The 12,609-nt window shown below is 41.8% G+C and overlaps 1 protein-coding gene across 3 annotated transcripts in view; it reads left to right on the forward strand.

Annotated features, from left to right (window-relative positions):
- The window catches only part of L3MBTL1 (L3MBTL histone methyl-lysine binding protein 1), a 420,932-nt gene that overhangs the window by 294,484 nt on the left and 113,839 nt on the right, over positions 1–12,609 (forward strand). For all 3 annotated transcript variants that reach the window (XM_069243749.1, XM_069243751.1, XM_069243750.1), the window contains 2 exons: positions 4,290–4,404; positions 7,404–7,503. In XM_069243749.1, the coding sequence (XP_069099850.1) occupies positions 4,290–4,404; positions 7,404–7,503 (215 nt within the window). The remainder of the gene's footprint in view (positions 1–4,289; positions 4,405–7,403; positions 7,504–12,609) is intronic.

A 12,609-nucleotide genomic window follows, 5' to 3' on the forward strand; every position in this document is an offset into this window, starting at 1 on the left:
GAGGGCCCATTAGTCTTGGCAATGCAATGATAAAGTTCCATGTCTGGATTGGTGGGACTCGAGGGGGAATGATTCTTTTAAGACCCTCCATAAAGGCTGTAATGATAACAATTTTAAAGAGAGACATGTGTTGTTTGTTCTTAGGGTAAGGGGCTACCGTGATAGAGGTAGTCGTATGGGTGTGAATGCTTAGCTACAGATTGCAAGTGAAGTAAATAGCAAACAATGTCTTGTACTTTGAGTACTAAGGGGTCAATATATTTGGACCGTAATAGTAGACCACTCTCTTCCACTTGGCAGTATGACAGGCACAAGTAGGAATGTTTATGAATTCAGGTGGAAGATTTAAGCACTCAAATTCTAGGACTTCAGGAGCCAGATGGCAAGGTTGAGAGACCTCAGGTGCAGGTGCCTGATTTCTCCATGGTTCTGCGTAAGAAGGTCCGGACTCTCTCATGTAGGGGTGGGCAAACCTTGCAGAGTTTCACTTAGTGGAATTCCACGGAGTTACATAAAAACACAGCGAGATTCTGCGGAGTTCAATGAATGGGCAGAAACAGGCTTGTCACACTGTTCGTGCTGGTTTTTAGCACCGGGGGTCATTCCTTACCAAAAAATTGGAGCAAACAGCACAACGCAGCGCGCCAGAAGGCGCTGCTTCTCAAGTCGATTTTGCTGCAACTCAAGTAGATTTTCTACTGGAGTGGCAGCTTTCTGTGTGCGAATGGTAGCGACCACCCACATTGCAGAAATTCTGCCGGATGCCCTCTTAGTGAGCAAAAATCACATTAGGGGACGCCAAACCGCACTCGTGCTTGCCAACTTACCATTGATAAACTGCGTGCAAGAAAAAAACATTCACCACAAGGAGGTTGGCAGCGAGTGGCCAGAATTCCCCCAACCCCACTGACGGGGCAGAATTTTTCACCTACCTCTACTCTTATGGGGCAGCACTAAGAGATTGAGAAGGGTGGTGAACCGTGGTTGAAGTGCACAGGTGGGAGCCAGCATGATGAGTGTGAGAGATGTCTGTCGAAGCCTCCGAACCACAAACGAAAGCAGTGAGAGAGGAGGAAAAGTGTAAGCAATTATCCCTGACCAACTCATCCATAGTGCATTGCCCTTGGGATGTGGATATGGGAACCTGGAGGCGAGGTTTGGGCATTTTGCATATTCTTTTGTGGCAAAGAGGTCTATTTCTGGTCTTCCCCAATCTTGGAAGTGCTGAAGAAAGATTTATGGGTGGAGTGGGTGGAGTGCCCACTCATGGACTTGTTGCCTCATCCTGTTGAGGAGGTTGGCAAAGTCGTTGTCCACTCCCGGTCAGTATTCCACTAACACATGGATGTTGTTTTGGAGGGCCTGCCTCAAGATGCTCTTGGCTAATTGAGAAAGCTGAGGGGATCTGGTGCCCCCTTGCTTCTGAAGAAAACACATGGCTGTCATGTTGTCAGTTTTGATGATTACTACCTTGCCGATCAGGTGGGGAAGGAAAGCTTTTAACGCAAGGTGAACAGCTAGGACATCCAGGTAATTTATGTGGAGACCCTGGTGACTGAGTTTGCACTAGCCTTGGACAGTCAGGTCATGTCTAAGCTCTCCCCATCCTATAAAGGTGGCGTTCGTTGTGATGGTCCACTGTGCGGAAGCGGGTCAAGAAAAGGCCATCCCTGCAACAGGTTGTTGATGTTCCACCACTGCAGAGAGTGACAAGTTTGACAGCCGACCAACACTAGTGTATCCCACTGACCCTCTTTAGACCACTGGTGCGCAAAGCTGCCCTGCAGTGGTGGCATATATATCCTGGCATGAGGAACTGTGGTGATATAGGAGGACATCAAGCCAAGGAGGCGCATAACTGTCCTGTCTCTGACTTGTTGATCTGGTTGAAAAAGAGGGATCAATGTCTGGATAAACTGTATCCTGGCAGCATTTGGGTAGGCCATGCCCATCTCCAAATTGAGAATGTCCCCCAGATAAGATTGGAATCTGGAGGGGTTGGAGGTGGGATTTTGAGGTGTTGATAGTCAAACCTAGTTCGTGAAGTAGGTTGAAGGTGAGCTGAATGTGCTTTCCTTGCATTTTTGACAAGTGGCACTCCTGATGATCCAGTCATCTAGATAGGGGAAGAAGTGGATGCCTTGTCTACATAGATGATTAGCAACCACCGTGAGGCACATGGTGAACACCCATGTGCGGTGGTGACTCCAAAGGGAACCACCTTGAATTGGTAATGCTGCCCGTTGACTACAAATCCAAGGTACTGGCGATGTTCTGGATGCATTGGAATGTGGAAATAAGCTTCCTTGAGGTAGTGTGCAGCTATGAAGTCTCCTTATTGTAGTAGTGGGATGACATCCTGAAGAGTTACCATGTGAAAGTACTCTGAGAGAATGTGTTCGTTTAGAGGCTTGAAGACCAAAACTGGTCTGAGGGACCCATCTTTTTTGGGGATGAGGAAGTATAGCGAGCAAACTCCCGTACCCTTCGGGACGGGTTTTAGGGCTCCTTTGTGATGAAGCCCTTGGACTTCTTCCCTGAGTAGCCTCTAGTGTTGTGGGGAGAGTTTGTGAGGTGGAATGTTGGGAGGTGTGGAAGTGAGCTCCAAACCATAACCATGCTGGATAATATCCAGTACCCACTGGTAGGAGGTGCTTTTCTGCCAGCTGGGTAAGAACCTTTGGAGAAAACCCCCAAGAGGTGTTATATTATCGAGGAGAATGAGAGGCAAGTCAGGGCTTAGTGGTGGCAGCAGCTCCTTTGGGGGAGCCTGGGATTGACCCCCTCCCTTTGCAGCAGTGTCCGCAGCATCCTATGCGCAGAGGATGGTGGTGTTGGAGATCTGCTTTACTTCAGCAATGATATCAAAACGCCTTTCCCTGTGCTCCTAGGGGATGTATAGAGGAATTCCTCCATCTCATCCCAATAATCATGGTTGTACCTAGAGAGCAGCCCAATAACATTGGCAGTGCACCAGTGGTTGGCCAGTTGTGCAGCTACCCTCTTATCTGCAGCATCTACACATTTACTCTATTTGGTGGTAAGGAGTCACTAGTATTCAAGTTAACCCTTTTACATGCTGTAATTACTAAGAGAGTTGTGTGAAAGCTGACCTTGAATGTAGAGATGGTCAGTTGTGGATGCTTTATATTTTTTGTCCGCCCCACTGGATGTAAATACTCTGGCACAGCTGGTGTGAAAGGTGGAAGCCCTACCAATAAGTTTTAGGAGGTTGAATCAGCAGGAGGGGAGGGACCGACTGGGTACAGGTCAGGATATGTGTACCCTGGTGTGTCTGCATCATAAGTGTCCCAGGGATATCTCTGCGGCCTGAATGAGGTTACCCCAGAGATGTAAAAGGCATAGGGTCGCCTGGAGAAGTGGGTGGGGATGGTGAGTGCTGTGGAGCATGAATAGGTGGTGGTGGGAGCGTGACAGGCAAAAGGGTTGTAGCCTGGTCCACCTTTTTGCCCTGCTTTGGTGGCATGTCCAAGGCTGCTTTGAAGGACAGTTACCGTTTAGATGGTTGTGCAGCAGATCCATGTCGATGGGTGAGAATTTGGCCCATGTGGGGATGTATCATGAGATGTTTCTGCCGGGCTTTGATCTCTTCCTGACATGTATGAAGAATCACTTTGACAGTCCCCGATCTGTGACCAAACTTGCTGGTCGATGCCAAAGGTCTTAGCTCCTCAACCGATTTCGGCTTCGTTGGTCAGCTCAGCTCCGAGGTGAAAGCAGGCGATGCCAACGTAGTTGTCTCGATTTCTTCAGCACTGATCTGGGGTGTGGGCATTCTGTCCGAAGATGCCAGTCGGCGATGACCATGGCCCGTAGTCAGTGGTGGCAGAGCAGTCTGTATCTGGTGTTCCAAAGGAGCTGGACGACCATTTGGAAGGGGTTTTTCAGAGTGGGACCAGTGTCGAGCTGGGAGGGGTACTGTGCCCAGGGCTGGCTGCGCTGGTAGAAGATATTTGTTTTCCAGCTCGGAGTTGTCATCGGGGGAGAAAGTCTCTTAATCCGTGGCCAACACTTGTGGATGCCGTTCTGCTGCGGTCTCTCCATTTTAGGTCCCATATTCAATGAAATTTTACGCAGCTTTGAGTAATTTTTTTTTATGCAGCTTTGAATCATGATATTTAAATGCACATGTTTTAGGTAACCTGGATACATTTTTATAAGTATATTTGCATGTATCTTTTTTTTACTATGCGAAAACTATTGGTGTTTTGATTATAATGAATGCAATCGATCTTCTATAAAACGTTATTTACTACTTGTTTTCTCAGATCCATTTTGATGGTTGGAGTCATGTCTATGATTTTTGGATTGATGCAGATCATCCAGACCTACACCCCGTGGATTGGTGTGCCAAAATGGGGCATCCCCTACAGCCACCACTCCGTAAGTAGAGGTCCCTGTTCAGCATCTCATTTAAGGGTCCACCTTCCTTAGACCTATATGACAATAGCAAAACCATTGTGCATGTCCTATCTCTATGTGCCAAATCACTAAGGGCCTGATTTAGAGATTGACAGGCGGTTTATACTTCCACAAACGTGATGGATATTTCATTCCCCTTAGTACAAATGCATTACACCCTATGGCACTTGTAATAAGGTGGATGGAATATCTGTCAATCTGTGACGGATATATCCATCCACCAATCTCTGAATCCCCCTTAAGATTTGATGCGCTCATTAACATTGCTCTTGGAATCCAGTGGTCTCTCCTCAGTTATTAATTAATGGCTTCTACTAATTTAGTCTGTCAAGTTGTGACGATGTAATGGAGATCTAAATACCCCTTAAGATTTGATACACTCATTACCATTGCTCTTGGAATCCAGTGTGGTCTCTCCTTGGTAAAAACCAAATGGCGTCTTCTAATTTAGGTGTATGTGTTTTGCTTTTTTCCATGTTTTAATACAATATTCAATCCTTATGATATATGAAATATTGCTAGGCTGTAGGGAAGACAGTCATTTTGTACCTATTTTGCAAGGTAATAAAATGGGCTTGCTTATTTTTGTTGTGCCATTTGGCACCAATATGTGGAGTATCAAAGCATCCTTTTCTGTGGTTTATGTAGTTTATTTACTGTTTTGCTGCAAACGTCCAAAGACTGATTGTACCATTTACACTTATAAATTAGATCGATCAAACAGTAATTATTATACCTAGATAATGAATGTAATAGTGACACATTTACATATTGGGAACAGGCAAATTATAGCCTTCCCAAGATTTTTCAGTGGATCTGACCATCTAAAAAATAATGAAAACACCTTAACATGTTGCCTTCGAAGTTCTGCTTGCCTGGCATCAAACAGGGTAATGTAGTCCATTATATTGTATGCTATGTGATCGAATATCAACAAAGCAGCCACTTACCACCTCATCGGGGTCAGAAAGGGGACTGGCTCAATGCTTAAAAGGTGGGAGAACTTAAAGTATTAGTGAGAACATTGCTGGGACACTACATTCATGTCCAATATTTTGCTAAGAAAAGCCAAGTGAAAAAAATGGCGTTGGCCCCTCTCGTTTTTCTGGTTTAAGTTTATGTTTTTTTTCCAAAACTGCTGAGCTTCAAGCTTGCTTTCATGCATAAAGCATTTGTCCAACCATCAGTGATGCAAATGTGTTATTCAATAAAATGGATTAAAGGAACGCATAGGTAGATTATCAATTTTAAACCTGTTGAATTAGACGTAGCACAGTTTGTGTCAAAGCAAGGATATACTTTCTCCTTATTGTGTCTTAATAGAAAGGATATTTATAACTTAATTACAGTGGTTAAAAGAATCAAGTGGGTCATTGCTCTTCGATCTTTAATTTGTATGGACAATCATGGTCACACAGCTGTCTGCTGGGAAAACAAGTCTATGGGTGGAGTAACCTGCTCTCTCCACTTTGATATGTTGACTCTATCTTTTTAGGCCTTGTTAGCTCCGACCTGTTCCTTTTAGCTTCAAACGACAGGTAAATTCTGTGCAAAATCTTTAAAAGTTGCTTTTTGAATATTTAAGGGTCAATCATGAATCTAACAAGGACATAAATTGCCTGGTTCGCGACAGCCTTTTAAAAAAATGAACAGTGTAAATAACTGCATCAGTTAAAAGTAAACTGTACATTTCAGCTCTGGATTCTTAAGAAGGCTAGGAATGGCAAGAGGAAAAAAGAGCCACATTCAAGAGCTGAGTAAGAGATATAGAGGCAAAGGAACAGGTAAAGTGAAACAGAAAGAAAGAAGCTGCACATAATGAAATACTACAGATCTGAAACAGAATGATTAACAAACCACTGGCTTCGGTTTGAAAGACGAAGTTGGGGACAGACCTGGAAATCAAAGCAAGACCAAATTTGTCAAGAATATAACCTGTATGAAATGAACTATATGCATTTTGTCATACATTCATACAGAAAAGAGGGAACTAGGAGACTATAACATTCACCCCCAGCATGACTAAGAAACAATGTCACCATTTTATTTGCACTTACGGAATATTCAGCAAATCACCTTGATTCTTAAAGCGGACCATTCTCTTATAGAATTTCGGAACAAAGTTTATGTAAATATTCCTATCAAATAATCATGCAAGCTTCAAAATTGCACCCACATCATTGTCTTCTTCAGAAAAAATGATCACAACTTGTTAGCTTTGATGTTATTATACTGGCTGCCGGTTACACAGAGATTCACCTTCAAAAACCTTTTTTTTGTGCATAATGTCCACCAGACCTTTTATTGAAATGGGTCCTCTGTTACCACCCCGACTAAATCCCACATGATGGTGTTCAGGTTCTGGGGGTCTTGTGTAATGCCATTTCCCAGCCCAATAAGGAACAAACAGAGGGAGTCACCCTTGCAGCTTTTACCCATTTCTGGAAAGGCTGGGCAGATTGCCCTGGGAGACTTGACGTTGGGGTACTGGGAGTGAGGCACTTGATTTCCGAGAAGCAATAGATGCAATCGAAACAGACACTGCATTCTGTGGAAGCAAGGAATTCAATCTGAACTTTTTTCTGCAAAGACCATTCTCTTCCTTTTCCTGGAATGAAGGGATGCCTTAAGGCAAAGTTTTGCTTTCTTTAAAACTCTTAACCATGGTAGGATTTTTTGGTACTCATCCTGAAAATTTGCAAGTCAGAACCCTCACTGATTCACTGATTTCTGATATGTTTGGGAAATATACTCTATCAAATAAACCTTTTCTCTTGATCCTCCATCGACATGGCTATGGTAATAGTTTTGCATGTTTGTCTTTCATTACCTGAAGATGTGTACATTATAGAAAGCATAACGTTTATACAACCTTTTTGTCTGTTAACTTTTGCCTTGGTCAGATGTATAAAGCCAGATGTATCCTGGTAATCCCACATATGTTCTTTCCTATTGCATAGGACCAAAGGAGCAGACATTTCCCCCGCATATGGGATGCCCATCTCTTAGCTGTAAGGGCATCACCCACACCAAAAACTCTAGATACAGTGCTCATCACAGGTAAGTGCCTATGATGTGCTGGTGAGTTTTCTTCCACCTTTGGGTGTATCATCTTGCTAAATATCACAATGTATCCTCATCTGCTGATACAAACAGTTTATTTATACAAAGGCAGAAACGTACTCAGCGTGCACAGTAGTGCCATGTTCCTTCTATGCCCTCGTGTCGGCAAACAATAGCTCACCTATCACCACAATCCACTCTTAATGTGTTTTAGAATCAGATCATTTACAGAAAAGATATTTGGATAGAAAACGATTGGATAGTGGAGCTAGGGAAGATTCTGCAGTTATGTTTCCAGAATATGAGTGTAAGCTTCCCTGGGAGAGAAAGACCATAAATCTATCCCCCAACCCTTAACAATCCCAAAATGTACTCAGTATAGAACACGCTACTTTAAGATTATAAGCAGAGTATGCATATTGTAATCTAGATATTTCAGATTTCTCTTAGTAAGATCCCTTTCCCTTGAAAAAGCCCAATTGCTTTTCTAAAAGAATTGTGATTAAGGCCAGACCTGCTCTGTGTAATCAATAGTGGTCCATGTGAAATGTAAGCATCAGTGGCACCTGTAAAGGTTCATCATCAACGTCAAATTTTTATTGTTATTAGCAGTTTCTGGGGTGTATGAACTCAAAGTATTTATCACAGTCTTTCTGTCCACTTGGAATACTTCATACTGTTTGCAAGTGCTATGTGTAGGAGGTCTGCTCCACAGCCTTTAGCTAGTTTGCTAGTATTATGCTGAGGAACATGCTTGACTAAGCCATTATTATTAGGAGGTGCATGTTTTAATTTGCCCAAGTATTGATGGTGTTTTTTTCTGCTGTGCATATTATAGGGCTGTGATGCCTATAATGTTGAATGTCATGTTTTATAAATATTGGTTCATTCATTCGTATTGTTTATAACAGCTGCCATCAAACACTGAACATTGTAAAGATCAAGAATTTTTTCTGGCACATGAAGTGTTTTTATAAACAACTTGCTGAAGGGCCCCTCTTCTCGAATATACGTATTTTTAGAATCAAGATGTGCAGTGAGGACAGTAACTGAGGAGTGGAACTAGATGCAGCTATGTTGGTGATATGCTGGAATAGGAGAGAGGAGTGCATGTGTTTTCCTTCTGCTGCTTTGGTAGATGTTGGAACATTCCCAGTGGAAAGATGGATGTCTCAGGAAAATAAACAAAGGAAGTGGTAGGACTAAAGAGAATACTATGGAGAGTGACTTGCTGTCATTTCGTTTTCATTGCTAATGTTAAGATACCTAAACATCACATCTCTCCCTGAGGCATCTGAGTACTAATAGGCACGGTCAGCAGGGAGGCAAGAGAATGAGTCTTCCTATCAGTTGGAGCAGCAGGATTTCAGTTGCCTCTAAATAAAATAATTTCCAACTGAGTAAATCTAAAATGACAGTGAGCTCAAAGAAATAATGGAGAGGAACAAAAGGTTTTCCCACCCCTGGACCTAGGAAAGAATATTAATGTCAAGAAAAGTTTGTGGGTAAAGTCTTAGACGGTGAGAGAGATAAAGGCCCTAACTTACCTTCAGTATGTCAAACTCTAGTTGTGAGCTAAAGCACATTAATTCTCAATTCGTGGTTTGACACCCTCTACAACACTGGCATCTCTTTGACATTTGATATGTTGTTTAATAGCTATAGCATAGGGTGGATCCCTTCAGCCTTTCATCCTTTGCAGATCCATAAAAGAAGTAACAGTAAGTTGGGTAGTGATGCACATATAATATTCAGTTCAGATACCCACGGATGAATACTTGCTTTAGAAATAATTGTTGTGCAACTTTACTTTGTATTTAAAATGATTATGTTTATGAATTTATTGAACCATTGTTTCTCTTAATTCTGTCCTTGTGAAACCTCTCATCTACGTTGCAAGGGTTTAAATTAAGAAGCATTGTGAAAGGGAGTATTTTAAAGCAGAAGTCCTAGTCTTAAATGTAGCGAACAACAGAATAGATTTCAGAGTTTCTGTTTCATTACAATTCCATTCTCCTTCAGGAGATCTTTATTAATAATCATACACATTAAATAGCCCCAGCACACTTTATATATGTATATACACATTCTCTGAAAAAAACACAGTTTACAAAGTTATAGTTCTAGCCCAGACACATGAAACCATTTAAATTTGCCAGTTAAGGTTTGCTGTGCAAACCGTGACCAGCACCCCTCTGCATTACAAATTACTTCACATATGGCATCATTAGAGGCAACATGGATTAGATCACACATGATGTCACAGTTGAAATCATTGATTGAACCATAACTTGTCCTACCACCTCCACTGTGGATGACATCACATATGACATAATTGATGGCCTTACGACTTCCCCATACACATCAATGATTCAAATTAAAAATATATATATATTTGTTTTTCAGCAGGTGCAACTTTGCATTACATGTGTAAAAAAAATCCAACTTTCCTCATTGCATACATGACTGTTATGACATTATAGCTTATAACGTACAATTACATCTTTCATATGGATCAAAAATTCAAAATGTAATTGCCTACTCCTCCCTCAACTGCCCCTGCCCTCCGCCTGATCTTCCGCCGGCTTACTCATTCTGGCCCAAATCGCATGATATCTTTTCATGGCTCCTATCCTCTGGGCATACAACTTTTCTTTAACCCTTGTAGATTTCATTTTCGCCTCCCATAGTGCGTATGTCGGGGGGACTGGTGATTTCCATGCCTGCAGGATAAGTGATAAAGCTACCACTCTACCTACAAATAGCATTTGTCTGGATGCATTAGAGAGATTAATATTCTGTGTCATGCCCCAAAGCGCAACTAAAGGGCTAGGATTAATCACATGGCCTATCCAGGAGCTTAACCTCTGAAAAATCTTCTCCCAGTACCTTGCCAAAGATATGCAACTAAAACGCATATGTATCCAATCCCCCTGGATGGTTTGGCAACTTGGGCAGGAGCCAGATGTCTCAGGATGCATATCTCTTACTAGACCTGGAGTATAGTACATCAAGCACCTGGAAAACAGAACGATCTTTTTAAAATTGGCCCCTCTAATTGCTTTGTGCGACACGTCGTTGTGATTTCTCCAATGCTGTATCCTGTCATGTTGGTAATTCGCACCAGAAATTGGGCGGTTAACGTAATTGTCCTGGCATCCTGAAGTAGTTTATACCATTTCCCAATACCTAGTTGGTTATTATACAAGGCCTGGGCGATGTGTCTATTTGTGTAGTTCAATGGTTGTCGCACTAGATTCAAAAGGTGTTGAATTTGACAATTTGAAAATTTTAAATTTTCTGGAACATTGCTTGCGCCCATTACACACTGTGCCCATGTTTTCAAGCGATCCACTACGTAGAAATCCACTAGGGTCTGAAAACCCAGCTCTTCCCATTGCAGTATAGTGCTTTGGCTTAATTCTACTCCTAAACATCCAATATCCCTTACTCGAAGGAACGAAAATGCCTTGGCAATTTGATATTTACGCTTTAACTGTAACATAATTGTTTGGATCATAACTGGTAATTTATACCTAACCCTTTTTGATAGACAAGGAAATTTTTAAAAATGCGAAAGACGGACATTCATTTCTAACATCATCTGATTGAGATAGAAATCACTTTTTGGCTTTTGTGCTACCCTTTACGCCCAATCAAGTACAGCTGCTTCGTAATAAGTTGTCATATTGGGAAGAGCTAACCCTCCGTCTTCCACTGACAAAGATAACTTAGCCAATTGGAGCCTGGGTTTCTTGTGATTCCAGATAAATTGTCTAATTAATACGTCTAAGTTATCGAAAAACTTTTTCGGAACTCGCAGAATCACGCCTGAAAAGACGAACAACAGTAACGGAAGGATCGGCATTTTAACCAAAACAGTCCTTCCTATAATATACATAGGAGTCTCCTGCCATTTAAGTAATAATCCTTGTATTTTTTTTAAATCATTCATATGATTCAGTTGAAACAAATCTGCTGAACTCGGAGATACATATATACCAAGATATCTAATGGGATGCGAGGATGAAGATGCAACACGAATAGCTTGCGGCAGGACCAACATCCCTGTATTATATAACAAAGCCTCTGATTTAGATTGATTAATTTTATAACCCCCCTAGTTTGGAGAATGCCCTGATTTTTGCGACTGCTCTATCGATATTCTGATGTTCTGCATTAAGATAAAGGATCATATCATCCGCAAATAGTTTTACTTTGGGAGCTAGAGGTAGAGGGGCTAGAATATTTGAGTCCTGTCTAATCGCTGCAGCTAACAGCTCATTGAAAAGTGCGAACAAAACTGGAGAGAGAGGGCAACCCTGTTGCGTGCCTCAGGTTATTCGTACTGATCTTACAGTCTGGGCATTAACTGAAACTATTGCTTGAGCCCCTGCATAGAGAGTCTGTATAATCTGAATACATTTCCCAGGATACCCAAACTTTGCAAGCACCATGAATAACACTTGCCATTGTACTCGGTCAAACGCCTTTTCGGCGTCGAGCATCATAATTACCGCCAGATGACAGCTATGCAATAGATAATCTATAGTTTGTATAAAAAAACTAGTATTAGTGGATAGTAGCCTACCCGGCAGAAATCCGCACTGTTCCTCATGTACCAATGCTTGAGCAACCTGAGCTACACGAACTGCCAGAATCTTAGTAAAAAGTTTGTAGTCCTGAATCAGAAAGCTAATTGGACGATATGAACCAGGATATTCCTGTGGTTTATCTTTTTTAATAAAACTAACCACAATTGCTCTTGAAACTACGGAGGGAGCCTCTATTCCTTCTAGCATCGCAATAAACAAATTTGTTAATATCTCCGCAATTTGGTCTTCTGGTAGTTTGTAAATTTCTGCCGGGAGGCCATCGTCGCCTGAAGCTTTACCCGTTGGAAGCTTCCCTTATTACTCTAGTAACTTCTTGGGAGGTAATAGGAGATAGTTATAAGGTCTGAGCATCCGTATCTAGCCTAGGTAGAAGTATTGTATCTAAATATTTTTGAATTTGTGAATTATTTACTTGTTTTTCCTCTGTATATAGCTTAGCATAATGTGAAAGAAATACTTTTTCAATCTCATTAGAATGCATGACTAT

Source organism: Pleurodeles waltl, chromosome 7 (genome assembly GCF_031143425.1).
Source record: "Pleurodeles waltl isolate 20211129_DDA chromosome 7, aPleWal1.hap1.20221129, whole genome shotgun sequence".
In the NCBI taxonomy this organism is placed as follows: domain Eukaryota; kingdom Metazoa; phylum Chordata; class Amphibia; order Caudata; family Salamandridae; genus Pleurodeles; species Pleurodeles waltl.